Raw genomic sequence first — 27,725 nt, forward strand, 5'->3', positions numbered from 1 at the left:
TATATATATATATATATATATATATATATATATATATATATATATATATAATTGTTTAATATTTTATAATTTTATATAATTTTTATAACTTTATAAATTTATAATTTTAATTTTAATTTTAATTATATTAATTATATTAATTATATTAATTTATAATTTTAATTATAATTTTTAATTTTAATTTATAATTTTAATTTTTTAATTTTAATTTATAATTTTATAATTTTATAATTTTATAATTGTTTAATATTTTGTTTAATATTAATTGTTGTATATTATATTTTACTTTATTAAATTGTTGAAAATTATAAAATTCTGCATTGTGCCATTTTTTAAACGCAAAAATAGAAGAATAATACTAGAACAATTCTATACTACTTTAAACTCAAAATCGATAAAACACTTCGAAACTTTCCCTTATCAGTTACTTCAGTCGAGTTTTAATGCAGCTAAATGTTCAGCCGCAGTAACAGAGATATTATTTCTCATAAGCGAGTTTTTCGCTTATTGTCCATTCAGTTGCACGGATTGAAATTTTTTTCCGTGTAGATTCTCAAATGTACAATCATAGAAATTCATTTTAGCCAATAACAACGCAAAGATGCTGGTAGCAAGTAATTTGTCGCGGGAGAAAATAATAATACCAATGAAATAACAATGTACGTGCACGGAAAAAAGTTTCAGTTCGTGTATCGGAATAAGACTAGAAACTTGCTGAGAAATATCTCTGTTACCAAAAATATTCGCGTAAACATTTAGCTGCATTAAAACTACAGGAATCTTTTTGTTTTACCGAATTTTTGTTTAACCGAATTTTTCATCTGGTTTCTAGATAACAGAACATATAGTTACACTAACGGAATTGTATGGATTACTAGCTACTTTCCATCATTGAGTTAATTTATGTCCCTAATATTATAATTAAAGTAGTTGTATCGTGAAATAAGTTTCGTAAGAATTTGAGGAAACCTGTACTACATGCACATTGAAATATTATTTAACTACTCGTGCAGTTAGAAAAAGATTGACTATTCTCGAGAGCTGAGATATTTGTAACTAAGATTGGCACGTTTTTACGTGTTTCTTGAAAATCTAATGTACTGTTCTTAATTTCTATTTTTAATACCTTCTAAACTCTCTACACATGAAATTTCTATAAAAAACTACTGTGATATATTAGAGACTAATATATAGGCTTTATACAAAAATTTCGGAATTATTGACAAATTTATTTTGAAAATATAGCAATGAAAAGATCAAAATTTATAGTAGTCGAAATATTTATAATACTCGGAATGTACATACAGTAGGTTGCAAAACGGTTTAGACGCTATGAAATTGGGATTTCTCCAAACTGTCAAAATTGAGTTATTATAGTGTGTGTGGCTAATTTGCCTAATCATTATATTTATTATTATTATTATTTATTATGTGATGTATTATATAATTATATTATTAATTACATTATAATTGCGTAAGGCCGACGGTAATAACTCTTAATTTTAACAGTTTAGTAAACACCTAATTTTCTAAGTGCAAATTCTAAACATAGCATGTGAAAAGCATAATATACATTTAATGTATATTAAATATTTTTTGTGATGCTACTGCAACAGAAAAAATATGGCTATTTTTAAAAATAATTAAAGAAGATTTGTGAATGATCACGCGAGATATGGCAGATAAGCTAGCGACGTGCGCTTACATATTAGGTCAAAACTGAACAAAAAACTACCATTTTCCTAATAACTTTGTAGATTTTTAATTATTAACTAAAGAAGATTGGTAGAGTCGTTCACGATATATTAATATTATTCAATTAATAACTAAAAATCTACAAAGTTATTGTGAAAAAAATACAGGATTTTTTTGTTCAGTTTAACCTAATGTACAAGCACACAACAGCAGATGTCGCCACTATAGCTCATCCATTATATCTCGCATAATCATTTACAAATATTCTTTAATTAATATCTCGATAATTATTATGAATATCGCAAAATGCTATAGGATTTGTATGTTTACTTTAATCTATACTATGCCTTCACGAGAGCTTCGAAAATTGTTCTGGGACATCTTGTTCTAGTATCATCCCTGATACAACTATCTTAAATTCTCTGCTCAATTGAACGTCATGCTCTTTTCTACGTAGCGTATTATTTCACTCCGATTGCATTGCCGACTTGTCGATCCGCCAAAGAGTTTGGCATTCAAATACAAGTCGACACTTTTGGCCAATATTACACGTCTTACCACTGAACTCAGCACTGCTTAAGAATCTTTTTTCTCTTTGAGAGAGGAGAGAGGAGGTTGAAGAATGTGTTGTTTCAATTTCAATGTTTTGCTTTTTCCGTTGTATAGAGATTTGTGCTTTTCTCTAAATTGTAATTTTATCCAAATAGCAACTTCATATTGAAGAAGGTCAACGTTTGACCGAAATGTTTATGTGACGAACTGTCACGGTTAATAAATAATTGTTACATTATGTTAGAGAATAACGGTTGTGGCCAAGTATTTATTTCAGTTTTTTTCTTCTTACTTCAATTTCGCCGCTGCTATCGTTCATGTTATGCTTCCCGATGATCATTTCGATACCTCCAAGATTCTCAAGCAGATTCACGATAACGTAATGACGAATTCTACATATTACGTGGTTTTGCAATTCTGCGTATGTGGCAGGAACTATATAGCGGCGGTGCAGATGCCGTCGTTTCTTTTCGCTTGGGTGACAATGTTTTTATTGTACCTGAAGATCTGGAAGGAGGCGCAGATGTGCGTACGCCGAATGAATCTCAGCATCGTCTCGAACTTCACTGAGAAAAACGATCGCGGGAGCGTACACGTACGTATAGAATGCTCTGATCTTATTACTGCCCTTTTTTCATTGACAAGGAACCCCACATAAGTGTTTAGCTCCGATTTGGATGAGCTTGAAATATATTATAATTTAGACCAAAAAAAGAGACACATGTTTTTTATACGTGTCTCTATTCTCAACTTTAAAAATAAATTAATGCGTTAATTTAACTTCTGATTAATTTAGGATGGATATTGAGGGTTTTATTACCATATAATAATTTGAACTCAAGAATAGTTTAAATAAGTCTCGTTTAAAACAAAATTATTCTATAATATAAATTAATCATTACTCGCTAAATAACTGCGAGTTGGCTTTTAAAGACTGTGTTTAACTGTGTATAAACAAATAGTAAAAATTTGTGCTTTTTATAAAAAAAATCAATTTTTTATTAAACATTTTATTATTAATATCGAAATATGGCAATTCAGACTCTTATTTAAGATACCTTAAAATATTTTTCAAAATTTTGTCAAATTTTTTCGCTACGTTGTTTTTCATTATTAATAATCTGAAAAATATGAAAAAATCAAAATATTTACTATTGTAAATTCAAGTAAAAAATAGTATTTGTAAAAATTGGCAAGTGGTAAGGGTATGTTGACAATCATAACAAATATCTGATTCAAATATCTGATTTTGCCATTGTACTTCTAAAACCATTTAATTTTTGTCTAGGAAATTTTTTTCTATCTCTTATACTTTTGACGGAATATGCTCCTAAAGAAAAAAACCAATTTTTTTCAAAGGCGTGTTTTGTCCCCTAAAAGCCCGCTTGGGCACGTATAAAAAAATACGTGTCTTTTTTTGTCTGAATTACAATATATTTCAAGGTTATCCAAATTGAAGCTAAACACTTATGTAGAGTTCCTTGTGAGAACGTGAAATTTCTGGATCTAAAAGCCCGACGAACATCGGCGCTCGATGCGATAAGCAATAATCTTTCTTTCACAGGTGGTGCTGATGATACTAGGTTGCTTCACGATCTGTTGGCTTCCGTACCTCGTGGTGGCGAGCATGCGGAGCTTCAATTGGATGCGAGACTCGACGAATACATGGTATAAAGCCACGTTCGCGTTGGCCCTCGCCAACAGCGGAATGAACCCTCTCATATACACGTGGAAGAATACCAGCTTTCGCCGAGCATTCCAGAGGATCTTGCGCTTCAAGTCGCCCAATAACAAGCTCAACTCGAGCCTGAAGGTGTTCTTGGAGCAGCAACACAACGAGATCAAGAACAAACAGAAAGACGCGGAGAATGAACCGAGCGGGAACAGCGGTTTGCATGGATACTCGTCCGAGCAACAGAATAATCGCGCGGAGGAGACTGGAGTGGAGAACACGACTTTGTAAAGACGATCGACCGTGTGTCGAGAGTCGAGAATTATCTCTCTTTATAAAAATTATAAATTATTTCACTTTCTATATTTAGTCTGCAGATATCTTTCTCCAAGAAATTATATCAAATGAAAAGAGAAAGCAACAACAATAGTTGCGCGTCAAGTTTTCGATACACTTACTTTGCCGCAGTTCACTCAGAAAGCCTATCTCACAGTCCATCCTGTATTTTCCTTTTATAATTGTATAAAACGGATTTAGAGCTTGTTTATGTGGTCATAAAGAAAAAGAAAATCGCAGTCAAATATGCAGAGTTGGGTATAAGATAATATTCTTTTTAACAACATTAAGAAAAATTATCCTATAAAAATTACCAAACAAAAATTTCCGACCAAAATCTTATTAATTTTTATATCTGATCGATTCTTATAATCCGAATTAATTTTTTTATTGGTTTATTTGAAATGTCTTTATGATTGTAAGTACTCGATTAAATTTAATCAGATACCCTGATCGGATATGAAAATTGATTGGAATTTGATCGAAAATATCTGTTTAATAAATTTTCATCAGGTAATTTCTCTCAGTGTAAATTAAGTTTAATATTAATAACTTATAAAATTAAGTTAAATGTTAACAAAAATTAATTTAATTAAAAATTAAATGCAAATATTAAGTTTATGAAACAAAATTAACCCTTTGTAGCATGATGGGTCGCTCAGCAACCTTTTTCCGCTCAGTTTTTCATTATTTTAACGAATTTCTTGTCAGATATCGAGTTTCTTGTTTTCCAAAATCCCTTAGTACATGAATAAAAAAATAAGCAACCGTAAATTTTTATATGCATAACTATTATAAATAAACAAATAGTAAAAATTTGTGCTTTTTATAAAAAAATCACTTTTTTATTAAACATTTTATTATCAATATCGAAATATGGCAATTTGGGTTCTTATTTAAGACAACTTAAAATATTTTTCAGAATTTTATCAAATTTTTTCGCTACGTTGTTTTTCATTATAAATTAATAATCTGAAAAATATGAAAAAATCAAAATATTTACTATATATTATGAGATTTTTTGATCCATTGAATTCTCATCTAAAGTCAGGATTTTCAAATGTTTTAAAATTCAAGATGATAGAACCATATTATGAACTAGTATGAATTAAAAAATTCTGATTCTTAATTCATAATCAGCGGCCTGAAAAAGCTCCGGATACAAAATTTGGAAAAAATCGGTCTAATACATAAATTCGTGACACAAAGGGTTAAAAATTAATAATACAAAGCAATATATGTCTTTTGCATAATTAACTTTTTAACCATAGATTAAATTTTTGCAAAATAATAATGACAAACTATATTTTTATAACAAATTTTATAAAAACATTTTATATAAATATTTTTGAGAATATCATACAAAAAAACGTGTCTGCGAAGTTGGCACCTCAACTTTTGGCACAGCAAGTTTTGAGGCAAGTTCCATTTGCATTCGCAATAGTTCTACAGTTCCTGATAGGTCATATCAATAGTTCTGTTCATTTAAGGCAAAAAATCGATTTTTTTTTAAATGCGGTGCCAACTTCGCGTGGCATCTCAAATTCCAAAAAACACTGTTCCAACGATGATACTTCATAGTTCTTGAAGAGTTCTATAGTTCTTGATATATTGCAACGAAAGTTCTGAGCGATAAGGTCCCGACAAAGGAACTGGTCTCCAACTATTTTTTTGGGCCAGATCCTTCGACGGGACCTACCCAAAGCTTTGGAACTATGGTAGAACTATAGGGAAATGTGAAAAGACCGGTTGGAACTGTGTGCGAACTGATACTTTACTCTTGTGGTGCGGTGCTAGCTCCAATTTTTAAAAATAAAAAAAAAAATAGTTGCGGGTCAGTTCCTTCGACGGGACCTACTCGATGCTTTCGAACTATTGTAGAACTATAGGAAAACGTGAAAAGACCGGCTGGAATTGCGTGCGAACTGATACTTTACTCTTATGATGCGGTGCTGGCTCCAACTTTTAAAAATTAAAAAAAAATAGTTGGAAACTAGTTCCTTCGACGGGATCTATCCAAAGCTTCGGAATTATTGTAGAACTATAGGGAAATGTGAAAAGACCGATTAAAACTGTGTGCGAATTGATACTTTACTCTTGTGGTGCGGTGCTGACTCCAATTTTTAAAGATTTTTTTAAATTTTTAAAAATAAAAAAAAATAGTTACGTGCCAGTTCCTTCGATGGGACCTACGCAATGCTTTGGAACTATTGTAGGACTATAGGAAAATGTGAAAAAGCCGGCTGGAACTACATGCGAACTGATACTTTACTTTTGTGTTGCGGTGGTGGTTCCAACATTTAAAAATTAAAAAAAATAATTAGGGACCGGAACTCTCGTTGCAATATATCAAGAACTATAGAACTCTTCAAGAACTATGAAGTATCATCGTTGGAATGGTATTTTTTGGAATTTGAGATGCCACGTGAAATTGGCACCGCATTTTTTAAAAAATCGATTTTTTGCCTTAAATAAACGGAACTATTGATATTACCTATCAGGAATTGTAGAACTATTGCGGATGCAAATGGAACTTGCCTCAAAACTTGCGGTGCCAAAAGTTGAAGTGCCAACTTTACAGAAACAAAAAAACGTCCTCAAAAAATTCTTTTAGCGTTATTTTTATTTTTTGTATTCTGCATTGTAAGCAGCCTGCAATGATTTTGATATATATTGATATATATATATTGATTTTAATATATATTGATAAATTATTTTAACTTTATAAAAAAGTTAATAATTTAAAGTTTATTAAAAAGTTAATAAGTTATATATATATATATATATATATATATATATATATATATAAAGTTAATGCATTTTAAAATAATTAGTTTAAGTTTAAAGTTAATTTATTTAAATTTATGTCTAAATTTAAATAATTTATTTAAATTAAATTAAAAATTATTACAAGTTTTTTTTTATTTTTATTATAACTTAAATAAAATATAAACCGATTCTCTCTTGTAAATATTATCTAAAACACGAAGTAAATACAATCTTTAAAAGCTAACTCGCAGTTATTTAGCGAGTAATGATTAATTTATATTATAGAATAATTTTGGGTAATTATTTAGTTTAGCGGACACACCTCCAATGACTTTGACCTTGACATATATGATAGAGGTCACTCTCCTGAGTGACCTTAAGAAGGTTTTAGCCGGCGGTCATTGTTTGTTAAAAAGTTATTAATAAAAGAAGTTGCATAAAATAGGTGTAATTTTTGGACATTGTATATACAAAAACATGGAATTTGTAGGTTAAGAAGGTGCTAGCCGTACGCACGCGCACACACACACACACATACACACAGCTCGCCAGCAAGCGCACTCGCTCGCCCGACAGGGCGGACTCGCAATGGATGCGTATGTCTTATTATACAGGGTGTCTCACTCTCTTCCGGGAATTTTGTCGGGACGTAGAACAGGTTGAGGTAAACATAAAAGTCCTATACCGTTTTGCGATATTCGCAATAATTATCGAGATATTAATTGTAGAAAACTTGTAAATGATCATGGTAAATGAGAATATGGTAAATGAGTTATAGTAGCGATGACTGCTGTCGTGTACTTATACTTTAGGTCAAATTGAACAAAAAAGTCTTCCATTTTCCAAATAATCACATAGATTTTTAATTATTAATCAAAGAAGATGAGTGCATTATCACGCAAAATCGTGCAATAATCTTCTTTAATTAATAATTAAAAATCTATGTGATTATTTGCAAAATGGTAGAAGATTTTTTTGTTCAATTTGACCTAAAGTGGCAGTCATCGCTATTATAACTCATTTACCATATCCTGCATGATCATTCACAAATTTTCTACAATATTTCGATAATTATTGCGAATATCACAAAACGGTATAGGACTTTTATGTTTACCTCAACCTGTTCTATGTCTCCACGAAATGCCCGGAGAAGAATGTGAGACACCCTGTATATACAAACTTTTTAACAAACAATGACCGCCGGCTAAAACCTTCAGAAGGTCACTCAGGAGGGTGACTTCTACAATATATGTCAAGGTCATTGGAGGTGGGTCCGCTATATTAAATAATTGCCTAATTTTATTTAAACGAGGCTTATTTAAACTATTCTTGATTTTAAACTATTATATGATAATAAAACCTTCAATATCCATTCCTAAATTAATCAGAAGTTAAATTAACGCATTAATTTCTTTTTAAAATTAAGAAAATATTAAGAATGAGAGTATTGAGTTTTTATTAATATCTAACGATTGGAATTCCATGATAGTTTGACGAAAAAGACAGTTTCGCTATGTATGTCTCACAATCTAGAGGATAATCTGGCACGTACGTCATCACTCGTTTACACAACAAAATCTTCCCGTAATGTAAATTAATAATTATTCGCACTAAATAATCTTAAATTAGTGGTTCTTAAAACAGTGTTTTCTTTGTATTTTTAACTTTACTTTTAAGTAATTAATTAATCATTACCCAACCCTAGAAATATCTGACAAATTTGTAACAATTTGTACTGATCTCTCGTGACAGATTGGTGCGTCATATATGTATGACATTGCTAACAAACAAATTAATAATTTACTGTCACAGTGACATTATGGAACTTTGTACGTGTGTTCTTGTGGTACTATTTTTAAATCAATTTCTTATTTTAATACTTTGACAACTGTTGTCACGTATATACTACTTCATTATGTCAACAATTGTCGTCTTGTAAAAAGTATTTATCAATAATGAATCTATTAATCGTAATATCATAGAGGCTAATATAAAGATAGATTTAGATAAAGATAGAAGATGTTCCTCTCTTTCTTTATGCATGATTTAGATGAGCTCTCAAAATCTGCCAGCAAAATGTTTCCCCGATCAAATAACCAGACATGTTTGGTTAGTCTACTAAAATCTTATCTAACATTTTGTCTAACATCTTGTCTAACATCTTGTTAACTTAAACAGAATTCGGGTTACTTCAATTGGACTTTCTGGATCGTTTATATGCGACCAGATATTTGGTTAATTCAACCAAATCTTTTTTTCCATGTGGAAAGATAATCTATTTGAAGACACGACATTACTTGAAAACCACATGATGCTCAACATATTGACTGTCAAATACGAGTTGCTTCATAAGTGGTGGCGAAAGGAATTCTTTGTTCTATACGCCAACTATAAGTTAACTAAATAGGCTCTCTGTCTCACACACACACTCACTCATTCATTCACTCACTTACTCATTCCCTCCTTCCCTTCCCATCTTTCTCTTACTGAATAATAAATACAGTTAATTTGCATATTAACACTTTAACCGCAGACTAATAACCAGACTGTCTGGTTAAATAACCAGTTTGGTTAGTCTACCAAAAATCTTGTTGACTTAAACAGAATTCGGGTTACTTCGATTCGGGACTTTCTGGATCGTTCATATTCGACTAGATATTTGGTTAATTCAACCAAATCTTTTTTTTCCATACAGGATTATTAGTTATTAATAACAAAAAGCTATAATATCCTCTCCGCGTAATATTGGCGACTACGGGTAATATTGGCTACCATGTACGGATAATCTAAGTTAAGTATGTACACTGAGAGAAGAATTTAGTAAATATTATCAAAATTTGGTTATTATTACTAAATGGTAGACGTAAATATAGCGGGCCAAAGCTATGGCAATACTTATTAATTAATTTAGTTCTGTAAAATAAATTATTTATTTGACAGAAGTAAATAACTATTTACCAAATATATTTTGGAATCAAATAAATTTTACTTCTGTCAAATAAATAATTTATTTTACAGAACTAAATTAATTAATAAGTATTGCCATAGCTTTGGCCCGCTATATTTACGTCTACCATTTAGTAATAATAACCAAATTTTGATAATATTTACTAAATTCTTCTCTCAGTGTACATACTTAACTTAGATTATCCGTACATGGTAGCCAATATTACCCGTAGTCGCCAATATTACGCGGAGAGGATATTATAGCTTTTTGTTATCCGTTGTTCTTCTATCTTATCGTAAGTCATATTCAAAGATCGTGGGACTTACCTCGACACCGGTCACTCCTAAGGCCGCTTTGATGTTCGGTGTCATGCGGAATGGCACTTTCTCTGGGACACGCAGAGTCTTCCCTTTTTCGAAGCAGACGTTGTAATCGATATGCACAACCTCACCGGTGTTGAGATCAACGAGAACGTTATCCAAGTGCCTGTCACCAAGACCGATGATGTAGCCGATGATGGACATTACCGCGACGGAGTACGAATAATTCTTGGTGGCTTGCCACCAACTGCCAGCGTTGATGCTGTTGCACCAGATTTCCCTGCAATGTAAGATGGGGATAAGTATCTGAAGACCCGATTCATATCTCGAAGACATACTGACAATCATTGTTAGGCAAGATTTCATTAATAATTGTTAATGTCTACACTGAGAGAAAAGACTGGTAACTATAACAAACTGCATTTAGTTACAGAAATTCGTTGAATCCTTAGTAACTAATACTAAATATGATAATAATTGCCAAATATTTAATAGATTGGGAGTATGATGTAATTGCATGCACAGTAATATCAATTAAATAATTTAGTAATAGTTATTTAATGTTAAATATTTAATATGAAATATATTACAGTTATGAACAGATATTTGATAATTGTTATGAAATTGTTATATCCCATGTAATAAAAAATTCAGTAGGTACGAGTTCTATGTACCAGTATAAGTATGTTTTGTTGCAGCACAACGAAAAATTCATTCATTTGCAGCTATTACATCGTTTCAATATCTATTATTATAGATGGTTGGTTGAACCTACCAAAAGTTTTGTAACTATTACAAAATCACTTATTTTGCTCAACTATTCAATAAGTTTTATTTACCAAATATATTTTGGAATCAAATAAATTTTACTTCTGTCAAATAAATAATTAATTTTACAGAACTAAATTAATTAATAAATATTGCCATAGCTTTGGCCCGCTATATTTACGTCTACCATTTAGTAATAATAACCAAATTTTGATAATATTTACTAAATTCTTCTCTCAGTGTACATACTTAACTTAGATTATCCGTACATGATAACCAATATTACCCGTAGTCTACGCGCAGAGGATATTATAGCTTTTTGTTCATATAAATTCTTTCCAATTTCATCATGTTTTCTAATAATGTAGGAATAGACAGACTTTCATCATTGTCCTGACATGAGAGAATAGAAAGTTTATAATTCTCTTAAATTATATTTACTTGGAGCAAATATATATTATATTGCATTAATTGTTAAATTCATTAAATTTCATTAATCATCAAATCAATTATCAATTCATTAACAATAAATTCATTAATCATTAAATAATAAATACAATCATCATACAATAATGCAAATTTTTTGTTATATTAATGTAAACAAATTTAGTAAAAGTTGCTCTTTCATTGTGTGTTTTACATAAAATATTGTAAATTGTGATGATTTTTTTTGTGTATTTTTTCGCGCGTATTCTATTCTATATACAATAAAATTATTTTATATGATAAATATGAATAGAATTCTGTATGATTCTATATGACAGAATCTATATGATAGAATCATTCTATATGATTGTGCCAATACGAGTCACTCATAGAAGATACAATCTTTAGACATCGACTAATAAAATTGCCGTCAAATTTATGTACACTTGTCTATCTGGATAGATTTCAATTCCTAAAATATAAATAAAATATAAAGCACGTATAAAACGGAAATAATAAATAAAGACTGAATGCTAACATAAGTATTCTTCAACTACAAAATTTTATAACAATTAACTTACAAATTAACTTAAAAATTGTACAAAATTCTCTACATGTACGTTTACATGAACAGCATAAAACCGGCTTGATATGGTTTGATACTAGCTTGATTGACTAATATAATCATTGATATTATATGTCACATAAACAATTATGTTGCAGTTATACGATATGTAATACCAGTACTTACAATATCAAAAATTAATAAATTGGTTTTATGCTTGTCATATATACAGGGTAGGGAAAAAAGGTCGGTACCCCTGAATAACTCGGAAAATACAAGTTTTATAGAAAAATGTTTCAGACAAAAGTTGTAAGGTTTAAAAAGATGCATTCAATGGTAATATTTATTTAACCTTGGGTGGCGCCGCCAAGGTCAGATCGAGGTCAACTTTGCTTTTTTAAATAGAAATATGTATTTGTGAAGAGTTAAAAACTGCGTGTCTTATGATTTCTATGTAAAAAATTAAAAAAAAAATTTCTTTAATTCATACCTACAAACTACCAAAAGCCTTTAAGGAACACTGTTATTAGGTGTACAACTTTGCTTCCGCCGTTTTTTTTCCGAAATCCGAAGCTTTATTGTAAAAAACTGGTTATACATTTATGATTCAAAGTATTGTCCATCGCTGGCCACTACTTTCTCCCATTTTTCGGGCAGCGTACGAATCCCACGTCGAAAAAACTGGTCATCTTTTGAGGCGATCCACGAATCGATCCAATTTTTTACTTCTTCATAAGACCGGAAGTGCTGGTCAGCCAGGCCGTGTACCATTGATCGAAACAAGTGATAGTCAGAGGGAGCAACGTCTGGAGAATACGGCGGGTGGGGTAGGACTTCCCATTTCAACGTTTCCAAATATGTCTTGACCACTTTCGCAACATGGGGTCGAGCATTGTCATGCTGCAAAATCACTATCATGTCTCTCGTTCTATTGCGGCCGTTTGTCTTTCAATGCTCGGCTCAAATGCATCAATTGCGTTCGATACCGATCGCCTGTGATTGTTTCAGTCGGTTTTAACAGCTCATAATACACTACGCCGAGCTGGTCCCACCAAATACAGAGCATGACCTTGGAGCCGTGAATATTCGGTTTGGCCGTCGACGTGGAAGCATGGCCGGGAACTCCCCATGATTTTCTGCGCTTGGGGTTATCGTAATGAACCCATTTTTCGTCCCCAGTCACAATGCGATGCAGAAATCCCTTCCGTCTTTGCCTTTCAAGCAGCTGTTCACAAGCAAACAAACGCCGTTCAACATCTCTCGGCTTCAATTCGTACGGCACCCAATTTCTTTGCTTCTAAATCATTCCCATGGCTTTGAGGCGTTTTGAAATGGCTTGTTGAGTCACTCCCAATGATCGTGCCAATTCTTCTTGATTTTGACACGAGTCTTGATCAAGTAATGCCTCCAATTCTGCATCTTCGAAAACCTTCTCTCTTCCACCGCTATGCCGGTCTTCGACGTCAAAATCACCGTTCTTGAAGCGTTGAAACCACTCACGACACGTTCTTTCACTAATAGCGGCCTCACCATAAGTATTTGGGAGCATTCGATGAGCCTCAGCCGCAGATTTCTTCATAATGAAGCAGAAAATTAAAACCTCCCGCAAATAACGAGAATTTGACTCGTAAATTGACATTTTTAATCGAGAATAACTTTATGATGCAGACACAAATCGACTAATGTTTCTATGGGGTTATGTTGACAGATGCCCAAGTTTATTGTATGACGTCTATGATCTATTTATTTCGACCACCACTTACCGCTAAAGCCATTTATAGGAAAACGGCGGAAGCAAAGTTGTACACCTAATAATTTTGCTAATAAACATAAATTTTTCGACAATAGATTTCAGCTCCTAAAATATAAGTGGCACACACGAAACGAAAGAATAATACTCACTTAGCTAATAGATCCTTTGGTGTTTCGTTCATCAGCTCAGCTAGTACTTGCTTCAGCACCTGAATGGGCCACTCCTTACGGTTCTCCAGACTTATCCCACGCTCCTTCAGTAACGGTGTGAGCTTGTTGTAGAACAATTCAGACGGTCGCATGATGGCCGAATTGCCGGTCTTGTTGGTCATGGCGCACTCGCGCTGCTGCCAACGTTTGTAGAGTATGAATAACGGTGTGACACCGTCGACCCACTGAATGAGGCCGGATCGAGGACCGAGAGGTATCACAGAATAATGCCGCGCTCTATAGGCCTTTTTCGTCTCGCTGTTCTTCGACATCATGGTGTTGCATATGCTCAGGAACTGCATTATTCTCTCGTCCAAGTGCAAATCCTCCAAACCCTTAAACAGGTATGTGTAAACGTGACCGTCGGAGCCGTGGAATATCAGCTTCTTCGGCTTCGTCTTCGTTGGCAGAATTTGAACATTGTTGTTCACTGACATGATCGTGACGACCTTGTTGTCGATGGCGGCGACGCCCGGCATGGCGATACAGGTGTCTTTCAGATTTGCCAGGATAGGACTGATGTCGGTCATCAATAAGGAGTAAGCGGCCCGTCGGTGCACACGTTGCGCCAGCTTCGCCTCCAGATGCTTGAGTGGCACACTGGCCAACTGAGGCTTCGCCGGGTTCTTGGGGTTGTTCAGTCGATTGATCACATCCTCGATAGTGACGCCGAACTTCTCTTGAAAGTTTTTCTCATGCGGCGTTTCGGCAGGCACGGACGTCATAGAGAGTAGATTCTCGAGGATGAAAGTAATCGGCTTCAAGATGATCCTGTGCTTCTCTGCAATCAGCTTGTCCTTCTCCTCGGTTGTGAGCCAGACGTTGTCCTGGACGCGTTGAATCTCAACCTCTAATTGCTCGAATCGCTTCGTGATCTCGGTATGATGCTGGCACAAAGTCGCCAGCCACAGTTCGTCCCACAGAAGCGTGATTCTCCTGAGCTCCTTCACCAACACCTTCACCTGAACCACAGAGTCTTGGATACGACTCGAGAGACAGTCGACCAGCTGCGAGAAACAGGAGTCCATGAAGCTCTCATGTTCGTCATTGTACGCGGTGTCCTCTTCGTTGTAGTCCAGGTCGTTCTGCGAATTGTCATTGTCGGATTTCTCGTAGATGACCTTATCATAGGCCTTCTTCTCGCGGCCTGACACTGCGCCGACCACGGCCGGGAACGTGATGAGATGCGGCGAATTCTCCGCTACTCGACACAACAGCTCCGACACTTGAGTTCTCACATATGCCTCGGGGTGGCTGAGCCTCGAGAATAACTGTGGTATGATCTGTTTCCACGGAGCGGTCGGGGTGGTCGAAAGACCGGCTTCCAGCACATTCTGCAGTTCCAAAGCATGCTTGACGACAAGTCGCAGCAGCCGTAACGTCGCCGTGATGGTGTCGCACTCGTTGCTCTCGTTGTTCGCCAATTGCAAGTACTTAAAGTACGCGTTCGCGGAAAGTTCGTAATACGAATAGATTCTCTTTTGCGCTTGCCTCCAGATGTCGACCAACATGGCGAGGTGTTCATTAGCGGCGCGATTCAGCACCGGCACGTTCCGCAATTGATTCTCTATCATGTCGGACGTATTGATATCATTGGTGTCGATGTCACCTTCGTCTTCGGGTATAGTCTTGTTCTGGCTCAATATGGAGAAGATAGTATTGAGATCAGCTTCGACAATGTCCACCGGTAACAGGGACTGTATTTTCAATCTGTCAGTGTCGGTCAGCTGACCTGAATTCGAGTTGTCCACGATTTTGCGGCCCCATTTGTAGCACCAAGCGGCGAAGCTGGACCAAGCGAGCGGCAGATCCGGACATTGGTTCACGCCCAACTGCATAAGTTTGCCAATTATCATATCCGACGTTGGAATAAGATCGACGGTGTCACCGAATAGCTTATTCATCAGACCGTCATTGTGCACAGCCTCAAAGCGAAGGAGCTCTTCCAGCTGGGGATTGTCGCTCACGTTGATGTCCTGCTGTATCCACTTGCCGAGAGTGAGCAACAGTTTGGTGCCTGTTTCCCGTAGATCGGCGGACTGTTCGCCGCTGACGATAGCCTGTGAAATCCCCAACGAGGTCACGCAGCACATCTTCAAGGCCTCGCTCGTGTTCTCCATGTCGTACAACAGCTTGGAGAACTCTCGGAAAGCGCGCATACTATTCTTCGTCCATTTTACGCGGCTCGCCTCGTTCAGTACGCAGCTCGTGATCTCGGCAAAGTTGCAGGTGTTAGAATTTTTCACTTGGAACAGATCCTGCACCATTTTGACGTACTTCACCATCTCCCGTTTCGCCAACTGAAAGTTACCTTCTTTCCTGGCGGTTCTGATCACGTGCAATCGCAGACTATCCACCTCCGAGGTGCCGTTGTCGCATGATTGATTGAAGTACTCCGACCACCATAGGACCTGTGTCAGGACGTTCGAGGCAATGTCGTTTATCTTGTCGGCTTTGTACAATGCAAAGATATTGTCGTTTTTGCCGCTTAACAGATTCTTCAGTCCCGTTGCGGAATATTGAAGCAATATAGCGTCACTTAAATATTCCGACGGCACGTTGCGCAAACCGTCCTGCATTGTCTTAGCCGCGACCTTCTGGCATCTCTCGATCTCGCTCTCAAGCGAGACCTTGAACTCGTTCCCGCGAATCTGCAGCGCAGCGTTGGTTAAGCTGTTGCTACATTCAACCAACGTTCTCGCGCAACTCCAGTTGCTCTTCTTCTCGTCCAACAGATTCCAATTCGTCAGCTCGTCCAGAGAGATCAGCTCGCCTTCTTCGAACTTCTTCAGGCAACTCGCCTGCTGCAGCGTGATATTCTCCGTCAACTGCTTCTTTAACAGAACATCTTTCTCTTGAGTCAGCATGTCAGTCTCCTGCAGCTTCCAGGCTTCCAATCCGAACCAGTCGCTTGTAGCTTTGTAGCAGTTGGCAAGTCGTTGCATGCAAAAACTCAACACTTGATTGTCACTTTCATTCCTCGTAGACCTGGCCTCGTCATCTACTTTAGTTTGCACTTGGTCTTCAATGATTTGCTTATAGCTGTCCGCAGCAGACTCGTAGTGTCCGGCGGCCTCCTCCATGACTGCTTTCAGCCATGGGAATTTCCTGTCCTTCTCTTTGGTGTACACGTAGAGACCTTGCAACGCCTCCGCCTCGCCCAACGTCACCATCGCCTGAGCTGTCCACAGCGTCGCTCTTTCGAACTCAACGCCCTGAGTATTATCAGCATTACTCAGGTCCTCCAACAGACGTTGGCCGTTTCGCAATGCGCTCGTCGCCAAACCCGAATGCAACGAGACCACACACAGAGCCAGTCGTATGCGATTCAACCATTCCTTGCACGTTGATTTGTTGGTATGAAAGAAGGTTCTGACCGGCTTGGACAACGGCAGCAGCACCATTGCGCAACCGTCTGCGGCGTTGTGGATCACTCTCTCTAGGTGCTCGAGGAACTCGACGAGCAATCTCACGCGAGTTTGTTCGTGTAGGATATAATCCAAACCGTGTCTGTCCTTCTTGGTCACGTCCATGCTGCACGATATCTCGCGAGCTAGAACCTTCAAGGCACCTTCGATCGACGTGAATGTCTCTTGCGGCTTCCCCAGGTAAGTACGAAGCTTATTGACGACACAGTGCTGCGCCGCCTCAAAGCCGCTCCAAAAAAATAGAAACGAGCAATTCGCCAACGCCAAATGATACATTCGCACTATAGTCTCACTCTCTGATCTGTGGGGAAAAAAAAACTAACATAATCATCGTTTCTCGAAAGGACAATTCTGTGAGTGCGAGGAGATCACTTACACGGCTGGCCAGCTCAAGGTGAAGATTTCTGATAAACCGGATACGTCGAGATAGTGTTCTTGCAACAAGAACGTCATGTACGTTTTGAAATGTTGCGAGAGCAGCTCCCCGTTATTGTTACCTCGCATGTGCAGTCTCTGAGCGAGCACTAACGATTCCGTCGAGTATGTCTCGATTTCTCGTATTTTCTGTATTGTTTGAGGCAACGTTTCATTATTAATAAATGGTAATATGATGTTATAAATAGAATTGGGAGAGTTACTTTTAAAAGTAACTAGTTATCGTTACTTATTACTCATTAAAGAAAAAGTTCACTATCTCAAGTAAATAATTGTGAGACTCGTTCATAAAAATCAAATAATAATAATAATAAATAATAATAAAAAGCAGTAACAATCGATTGAAGATCTAATTTGCATATATTTAAAATATATTATATATACAAGTGCAATTAATAATTATATGTAATTATAATGTAAATTATAATTATGAATTACAAAAATATAATTTGTACCTACATGTGCGTATAATATATTATAAATATATGCAAATTAAAGCTGTAATCAGTGTTATTATCCTCTTTTGTTACTACATTATTTAACTTATTATCATTATTCATTTTGGAGAATAGTTCGTTACCATTATTCTCGTTTTGTTACTCAAGAAGTAACCAGTCGTTAAAATGTCCGTTACTTTTTCCACCAAATTTTGAAGACTTTTTTTCTACAATTTTTTCTACATGTTATCACATATCTTAAGTATAGTCAGTTACAAAATTTTAGTCATAATAGAATTAAAAATTTACTAAATTATCAAAATTGGGAGTCATTATGCAGAATACTCAATATATAATTAATCAATAAATATTAATAATTAATAATGAAACTACTTCACAAGTCTATAGAGGTAATGATTGCATTTAGTAGAGAAAGCTAATAAAGAAAGTTTTGTAATTGTTATCTTGGCTGAATTTAAGAACATATACGATCAGATTCACGAATTTTGCAACAGTTTCAAAGTAGCTTTCTCTACTGAACGCAGCCAATAATTCTTAATATTGAAAATTTGATAAAATTCAATATTATTGATAAATTTCAAAATCTTCATTGTGTCTCAACTGTTTTGCAGTTAACTGTACATGTATTCTACATGTGCAAAATAATAATAAAAGTAACGATTATACTCATTATTGTTATCGAAAAAAATATGATTGTGTTACTGTGAACGTTAGTAACGAAAAAATAACATGTAATTTCCCAATTTCAGTTATAAAATATATATAAATTTAAACAGGTGATTGTGATGCGATATATATTTAGACTGCCGATAAGTAATCAAGTATTTACAAGACTCTTGTTCTTATCAGTTTCTATCAGTTTCTACTTGAGCTATGTAGTATGTAAACAATACTGTCTTAATATGTTATTTGTAGATAAAGCTATTTGTGTGTCTTCCAATTAATTGATTAAAACATAAAAGCTCATCTAGACAATTTTATATGTTTTATTTTGAAATACTTAATTACTTATATTGGTATCCCTAATCGTGTTATATCATATTATGTACAAATGCGTATTATTTGCTACAAGCGGAAAATCACTCACTTTGGTGTCCGAGAATAAACATTCTCTGTTCAGCTTCTGTATAACAATGTTGATGGGCATACGCATTAGCAATGAGCTGTACTTCTCGCGAACCGCTTTGTCACACGACGTCAAATGCAACATCGCTAGGTCCACGATGCTCGAATATGTCTTTTGCTTCCATATAACGTTCTTCGCGGTCATCAGGATCTCGAAGAGATTGCATACCGCGCTGGAAATATCGTTGTTGGTCGTAGCGCCGCAATCGATTAGACTTGCGATTATGTTCTCACACTCCTGCGTCTTGCTCAAGATCCCGATGTAATTCTCGGACTGTATACAGATCTCTTGCATCCAATTGAACAGAAGTTGCAACGTCTGAACAGGTGTGTTTCTATTGTTTCTGTACGTTTTCGCTATCAGATTGAGAATGATGGATAAGTGACCACTAGTTGGTGACGTGGTTGGCACGTCCAAAGTACCAGGAAACATATCTATTTGACGGCAACCAGTAGTACCCATTATCAAGCTGGAGCTTGGAACAAAGTGATTATACCTGTAAAAAATTGATACAGAGAGTTTATATTTGCTGAGTACAATCATTAAAAATTTGGGATATAGAACGTAAGTTTTCACATTACCTGGAGCAGTGCGTATAAAGCAGATACAAGATGCTATGTTGCAAAAACGGATTGCTCGTAGACAACGTGGTGTCGTAGGGTCTCAGCTTGACCGCAAGAAGTTCCAGGATACTGGGCTTCAGCGCCCACATTCCGATAATCGAATTACTTGCATTAGCTGAAAGCATAGATAAAATGTTAGTTTAAGAGATAAAAATGTTGTTGTTAGCTATACATCGTAAATGCATTACAAATGTATTTGCTCACCTATGTCTGAGAGAGCGCGCAGTATGAACGTAACTATGATCACGACGTCGCTCTTCGCGTATCTTAAGTCGTTCAGCGGATTTTCCGCGACCAAACTGTCAATGTCCGGCAATATAAGCCGGTAAGCTATTTCCAGATCGGCTAGTATATAACGATAGGACTCCTGCAGTAATGGGATATTCTTCAGGCTGAGCAGACTGTGATATACACCAAGACTCGCGTTTTGAATGGAAATGGAATTCCGAAATCGTAACTTCAGCAGCATTGAATTCTTGCCGAGCAGTTTGTGCACCAGCTCCAACGGCAAATTCGCGGACACTTCCTTGATTATCTTGGATATGGTAGTCAACATCGAGATGATGGTCTCGTCCCAGAAGATGTCGACTCTCTGTAACTGCAGATCTATGAACTTATAGAGAAGTTCGTGATTCTTGGTAATGCGACTCTGAAGGTAACCAAGGAGCAAGAAAGCGCATTCGTTCGCGACTACGATCAACTCTTCCTTCTCCTCCGACAGCTCGTTGATTTGTCTAGTTTTCAGCTCCATCGACAGTAGCAAGTTCAATAGCAATTGTCCCTTCTCTTTAGACACGACGTCTTTCTCGGGAAGTATCGTCGAGTTTTTCTTATCATTTTTCTTATTTATCGTCAAAGCCTTGATCATCTTGATGAGATTTTCCTCGGTGATTTCGTCTTTGCTGAAATGCTTGGAAAGTATCTCGGTGTGTTGCTGCGACGAACTCACATTTTTCACGCGCTTAATCAAGCTCTCGATGTTGTCGGACACGCCCTTGGACCAGATGTCATTCTCTTCTTCCAGTTCGATCGCCTTAACGACAGTTTTCAGCATTTTTGACAGACAATCCGTTAGGAAAGACCATTGCACACTAGGTGTGATGTTCGGATTCAAGTGTTCGGATATGCTCTTTGTGACAGTGTTGAAAACAGAGATCAATGAGGTGATCCGTAGGATGCATTCTCTAGGCGTCGGGGTGCCGTCGTCACCGGGCGAGTTACGGCCAGACTCGGGTGAACTCAACTCCTCGTCGTAACTCTCCATGTCCTCCAAGAATTGGCCCAACAACGTCAATGTGAACTGCAGATCCGCTATCCAGAACGTACGTAACTTTTGCAAACATCGACTGGCGTAAGCGACAACCGACTTTTGCTGCGTGGAATCGATATGCCAACCCACGAGTATGTCCACGGTGTCACGGAAGTGGCTTGTGAACGTTGTCGGGTAAGTGTCTATGATAAGCAATATAGCATCTACTGTCGCCACTAGTAAATCTGGTCTGTCGACGTTTTCCAATATCGATTGCAACTGGGACATCATTGGCTGCGTAATGTACATATGCAGTTAATAAATATATAATTCACCGTTACGTTAATACAAAAAAGAGTTATTTATTAGGTTGGTGCAAAAGATTTGTCGTGTTCGTGAAATAAAATGAAAAATAAAATTATCTAATTTCGAAAGATTAATAACTTTTACGAATAAAATAAATATCAACTTGGTATTTCTTTAGACATTTAACAAAGACCTTCTACCTTCCTTTTAACACTCTTTTAACACTTTTTTAACACTTCCCACGAGAATTTAATAGACAAATCTTTTATATCAGTCTAATAATCTTCCATGATTCATAGAAATGATTTTCTATAGGAGCATAAAAATTAGGAACATAAAGATATGTTTCTTAGTTATTCAGAGATAAAGAATAAAAGAGGCGATGAAACTGATATAGTAAAATAATTTTCTAGTCAAAATAAACAAAATTGTCTAAAGAAATGAAGATAGAATTATCATTAAGACACAAGGATCAGATCAACAACAAATGTTATATGAGATATATTAAAAATTCATGTTTGGCATGAACTTTGGTTAATTGAACTTTTATTTTTTAAGGGAAGATTTAAGTTTAGATAATCAAAAAATAAGTTTTTACGAATTTTTTTCCAAAGAAACAGAGATATTAATATAGGATTTTGATATCATACTATTTATACTATTGTTTTAAGAATAAAAAATTTTTATTTAAAAAATTGAAATTTCGTTGTTTTTTTTATACTAAACGCGATATCGCTGGATGCCTCTATTAGTAAATAATATTATAGTTCGTGTAATTTAAAAGAAAACTTAAAAACTTTATTAAATTTATTGAAGAATAGACCTTTATTTATATTAAATTACCTAGGTTTATATTTTCAAATTACCTAGGTTTATATTTTCAAATTACCTAGGTTTATCTTCCAGTAAATTTAATTTTCAAATGTTTTTATCCCATTTGTTCCATATTATTACACGAGTTGTAATGCTGTAATACACTAGTTAGAGGCGTTTGACGATATTATACTTAGCATAAAAAACCTGGATAAAATTTCAATTTTTTACAATAATTTTTGTATACTTAGAACAATAATAAATAGAATATGACTAAAACCCTATATTGATATCTTCATTCATTAAAAAAAAATTAATAAGAAACTCTTATTTTCGATTATCTAAAAATCAGAATTTCTTTTTAATATGCTTACGTATAATAATATTTATGATTTCGGAAAAGCATTAATTCTGTTGGTCTGAAAGATCTTGAAGCAACTCAAGGAAGATTAAATGTCACTTACTGTGGCAAGTTCTTTCAATTTCGACGTCTCCGAATCCATCTTGAGTGTTTCGATAAGTGACTTCATTAGTAGACATTTCACATCATCTTTGTGTTCCAAAGAGTATTTGTTGAAGATCCAGTCCATGTAACTAGAATTGCGAACAAATTCTTTTAATTTTAGTTGGTCATTGAGTCGTGTGTGTATAAGTATGTAAAATAACAAAATATATCACTTGTACCAAGAAATTAGTCGATTAACATACCTCTTAAAATCTTGATCTACCACATATCCAATTCGACCCAAACATTTTGCAACTTGTTGCTTCGCTTCCTGACCAGGGCCTGAGTGCAGAATATCTAACAGACTGTCGCATATAAACTCTAAGTTCCGTCGTATATATCGTTGGTTTTCAGGTGCTGTGATACCTTCCTGTACTTGTTTGCAAAGCGCCATGAAGTGATCGTAATCATCTTCACGGCACAGTCGGCGCAAAAGTTTGGAAATTCTCGAATCCTCTGAAGAATAAAGCAAACAATTCCGTTAATATCAAAGTCGTGAAATTAAGCTCAAGAGACTACAAACGCCGGACTATTCGACATGTTTAGCTTACCATTTATTCTTTTATCATCGTAGTATTTGCCCTGTGAATTCTCTTGATTTTTCAACGATTCTTGAAACTTGGGTCTAGATGAAGAGAGATAGCCGGACTCTGAGTTTGAGTCGCGATCATTGAGAGTCTTCTTGAAGGCCCTCCCACCACGTACTCCACCTCTCGCACGGTCTGCATTGCTGCCACCACGTGCCATTCGAAATTCATTTCGTGATACACCGCTGAGTCTGTGGAAAATGTTCTTTGTATCATTTCTGTTGACTAACTGTATACAATCTGTATAGAATCTGGATGTTGCAGTTACAGTCAATAAGACAAAATAGAAAAAAAACCTTGGCTTAAATCTGGTATAGCCGTGATCTGATGAATAGTTGGAAGTTCGTTGACAAATAACCAGAGTGTTGCGTGGTACATTAAAATCATTCACACTGTAACCACTTATCACACTATTATCTTCTTTGTTTATCCCCCTTCCTTGATTTATAGACTCTTCTTGAGACTCAACGTACTTAGATCCACGTAGCCTCGTGCTAATATTAGAGTTCCCACAGCTATTCATTACATTACTGTGCAAGTGGTCTGCATGACCTACACTTTATGGATGTAACCTGTGGTTACCTAGAATTAAACAAGATGTTTATTTGTTATATCGAATGATAAATGTAACAAATGATACGATAAATAAAATAATAAAAAATTGGATTATTATCTAATTACAAAAGTAACAGTCATATATATATGGTAAAATTGTAACAAGTTGTGCATCATTATATGGTCAAAGTTCTTAATTATATCCAAATGTATGTGTTGCTTAATATTGAATCATCTAGAAGAATCTAGACAGTTTCATCAATAAGTACTATTTATTTTATTACAGGATTAAAGAACTACCGAAAATATATAAAAGTATTGATAAGACGCTGTGAAAACCAATCTATTAAATCATTAATTTCAATATCTCCTTTGTCTAGAAATTAAGTGAGGTTGTATGTACTTAATAGCCAACTTTTAATATCGAATTCGCCAAGGATCGTTAGAGTTGCAAGACCACATGGTGCACTGATCGTGACAAACAAAGAAGTATTCACGCGTCGCATCCTCGATAAACGATGTCGACGCACCTCGCGCGTAAACAGCATCTGTTGCTGATAACTTTACCCTCCTCCTCGTCCCCGAAATTCTTTGCAATAAACGCTTAGAGTATATCATTTCTCACCGATCTCGAACAAATTAGGAGTGAGTATGCAGCCAATTGTGAAGAACCTGATGCCGAACAACAAAATTGATCTTTCGTTGCGCCTTTTGTGAATCGCAGTAACTCCAAAATGCGAATTCAGAGGTTATGAGACGAATATATCCACAGTAGGTTGGATTTCTATCCCTCTATCGGCGTGTATGGTACCGTGTAACGTTTCTAGGGAATTTCGGTGTTCAAGAATGTGGATTACGGAATTTTCATATTCCAGGGAGTCGATTGTGTATCTCAAATCGGAGTGAAAATGACAAAAGTGAACAAATTTACTAGCATATTTGTAACTTCATTAGACAATGTCTAGTGAATTTGCTCACTTATGATTTTCACTCCGTTTCGAGATACACAATCGACCCCCAGGTTTGTTCGCGTCGCATGCCCCAAGTAACACGTGTCGTTTAAGAAACGTTTTTGATATATTTTACAAACGATAATAAAATGTTATATACGTTTATAAAACATATATAAAACCAACATGTGTTACCCTTTGTTGTTCGTGAGACGAATTCTTGATCTGGTCCTGTGTTCATAAAACTGTAAGAGCAGAAGCAAAAGCAGACTATAGAATATTACAGTTAAGCCCTATGCACAATGCCAAATGGCAACAGGCAATAGAAATAGACATTAGCTAATAGGAACAGGGAGTAGAAATAATTGACCAATCTGATTTCCTATTCCCTGTTCCTATTGCCTGTTGGCGGGAGCGGTGCACTTGGACACGGTGCATTTGGACACAGCCAATCACAGCACCGTGTGATTAGAGACATTTGTAGGGTCCCTTGGAACAGCGACTTGTAATTGGACTGTGTCCAATTGCCCCGTGTCCAACTGATATACACCCCCTGTTGCCTGGCATTGTGTATAGAGAGTTATAGATAAAAGATTATACCAGTATTGCCGCGGCTATAAACATTTATTCACCCTATTTCTGCTTCAAAAATCACCAGACTACAATTTTTTCACTAGATATTTTAAATGTATATAAATTCGAATAAAAAAACAATTTTAATAATTTTTAATATTTTAATAAACATATTTAAACATAAATATAAATAAAATTAATATAATATATTTAAAAATTTATAAAAATATGAAAACATACTTGTAAATAGAGAGAAAGAGAAAGAGAGAAAGAGAGGGAAAAACTTATTTTGTAATTATTTTTAGAGTATTGTAAATTGTTACTAATGGCAAATTCGATTGAATGCACTAGTGCGCAGTGAGTGTACACTAAACATGTTTATAATTCGTTTCTATACTTAATAGATTGACTGCGTTCAACAAAAGACGCAACTGTGCATAGTGAGATTCTTCAATAGGATTAGTTTATACCAATATTTAGATCCACTGAGAAAGTAAAAATAAGATCAATCATATTAAAGAATTTTACAATTGTGAAATTGCTTTGATTGCGTTCAAAAACATCACTCATGTGCTCTTATATATCATCTTACCCTTGTTTAATATTCGATGAACAATAAGGATAAAATGATATGTGGCACTACTTGGGTAATGTTTCCATTTTATCACCAAATAAAAAAGTTATTCACCAAATCACCAAAAAACCTTAAAAATCCCCACAAAATCACTAACAACGTTAACCCTGGATTATACTATTCTCTCGGATTCAGATCTCACTCGCTCTACTCTCGTTATCGTAAGCACTTATAAGCTGCGTTCAGCGAAAAAAGCGCTCAGTGAGCAATCAGCGATTATTGGTTCTTAAGTCCGGTTTATGATAGCTGTAATCCGTTAATTTATGCCGGAACTGTAAAAAATTGACCAATCATAGTCAAATTATAGAAGAATAATCGACTGTGATTGGTCAATTTTTTATAGTTCCAGCATAAGTTAACGGATTACGGCTAACATAAACCGGCCTTTAAGCCCGTACCAGACTATAGATTAGAGCTGTTTACGATAATTCGAGTTGGAGTAAGTACGAGTTAGTTCCACTAAGGCCAAGAAATATGATAGACACAAGCATCTAGTATTTTCATGATTTATGACAACTCAATGCTGTCCAATAAATCGAGTAGAGTTAGGGCTATCGCACACAAATTGACATAACTGCATATGCATAGCATAAGATCGTATGGACCAATGAGCATCGAATATTAAGCATCGAACACCAATATGACGACTTAAGGTGCCAATACATGGGAGTGTTCCAACGTCGAGCGTTAAAGCGTTAGCCAATCAACGTATCAGGTCCCAGAAGTATATTTGTAGTTCTTGCGAGAAATGGCACGTTGATTGGCTACCGCTTTAACGCTCGACGCTCGATGTAAAGGTACCTTTAGGATAATATAGCGGATAGTATATGTATAAGAATTAACAGTATCAGGTAACATAGTTTCGTAAAATATGTAACAATAATATTACGAAACAATGATTTATTACATTTTAGAAAAATTAGAAGCACTAAATTAAATTATGAAAAGATATCATGTATTTGTGAAATATTCAATAATAATAGGTTAATAATAGGTTAGAATAATTGTTTTCTACTAGATATTTCACAAATATATAATACCTTTTCATAATTTAATTTAGTGCTTCTAATTTTTCTAAAATGTAACAATCTTTGACTATATAATCATGGACTGCTAGCGGCGATTCTAAGCGTCTGTCAACATCTGTAGCGCCGCCAGAACCAAACAACGGCAAAAGAAGGAACTCAGTAAAGCAAAACAGAGTTAGCAACATAAACGCTTCTAATATCCGCGTATCACATGGTGATACGTATTGGAAAGCATAGGGCTATCGCACACAAATTGACATAACTGCATATGCATAGCATAAGACCGTATGTACCAATGAGCATCGAGTATTAAGTCGCCATATTGGTGTTCGATGCTTAATATTCGATGCTCATTGGTCCATACGATCTTATGCTATGCATATGCAGTTATGTCAATTTGTGTGCGATAGCCCATAAGTTGCGTTCTGTTTCACGCATTATGC

The 27,725-nt window shown here is 35.4% G+C and overlaps 2 protein-coding genes across 9 annotated transcripts in view; one reads left to right on the forward strand and one right to left on the reverse strand.

The window, feature by feature from the left end:
* The window catches only part of LOC116844924 (tyramine/octopamine receptor), a 9,083-nt gene extending 4,808 nt beyond the window's left edge, over positions 1 to 4,275 (forward strand). For all 6 annotated transcript variants that reach the window (XM_032817082.1, XM_032817079.1, XM_032817081.1 and 3 more), the window contains 2 exons: positions 2,680 to 2,842; positions 3,812 to 4,275. In XM_032817082.1, the coding sequence (XP_032672973.1) occupies positions 2,680 to 2,842; positions 3,812 to 4,210 (562 nt within the window). In that variant the 3' untranslated portion in view covers positions 4,211 to 4,275. The remainder of the gene's footprint in view (positions 1 to 2,679; positions 2,843 to 3,811) is intronic.
* LOC116844922 (serine/threonine-protein kinase SMG1) overlaps positions 1 to 24,892 on the reverse strand; it is a 42,496-nt gene extending 17,604 nt beyond the window's left edge. Inside the window, exons 1-11 of one of the 3 annotated variants that reach the window (XM_032817072.1) lie at positions 24,723 to 24,892; positions 23,839 to 24,124; positions 23,507 to 23,733; positions 23,159 to 23,411; positions 22,915 to 23,044; positions 20,287 to 21,625; positions 20,041 to 20,197; positions 19,421 to 19,955; positions 17,817 to 18,004; positions 13,953 to 17,741; positions 10,298 to 10,571 (exon numbers count right to left, since the gene is read on the reverse strand). In XM_032817072.1, the coding sequence (XP_032672963.1) occupies positions 10,298 to 10,571; positions 13,953 to 17,741; positions 17,817 to 18,004; positions 19,421 to 19,955; positions 20,041 to 20,197; positions 20,287 to 21,625; positions 22,915 to 23,044; positions 23,159 to 23,411; positions 23,507 to 23,733; positions 23,839 to 24,065 (7,119 nt within the window). In that variant the 5' untranslated portion in view covers positions 24,066 to 24,124; positions 24,723 to 24,892. Of the gene's footprint in view, positions 1 to 10,297; positions 10,572 to 13,952; positions 17,742 to 17,816; positions 18,005 to 19,420; positions 19,956 to 20,040; positions 20,198 to 20,286; positions 21,626 to 22,914; positions 23,045 to 23,158; positions 23,412 to 23,506; positions 23,734 to 23,838; positions 24,125 to 24,512 lie in introns of all 3 variants that reach the window. The other 2 variants (XM_032817074.1, XM_032817075.1) reach the window with 2 other exon arrangements.
* Positions 24,893 to 27,725: the final 2,833 nt, after the last annotated feature.

Source organism: Odontomachus brunneus, unplaced genomic scaffold, assembly GCF_010583005.1.
Source record: "Odontomachus brunneus isolate Ranch 3 - 2012 unplaced genomic scaffold, Obru_v1 Obru_scaffold_048, whole genome shotgun sequence".
In the NCBI taxonomy this organism is placed as follows: Eukaryota; Metazoa; Arthropoda; class Insecta; order Hymenoptera; family Formicidae; genus Odontomachus; species Odontomachus brunneus.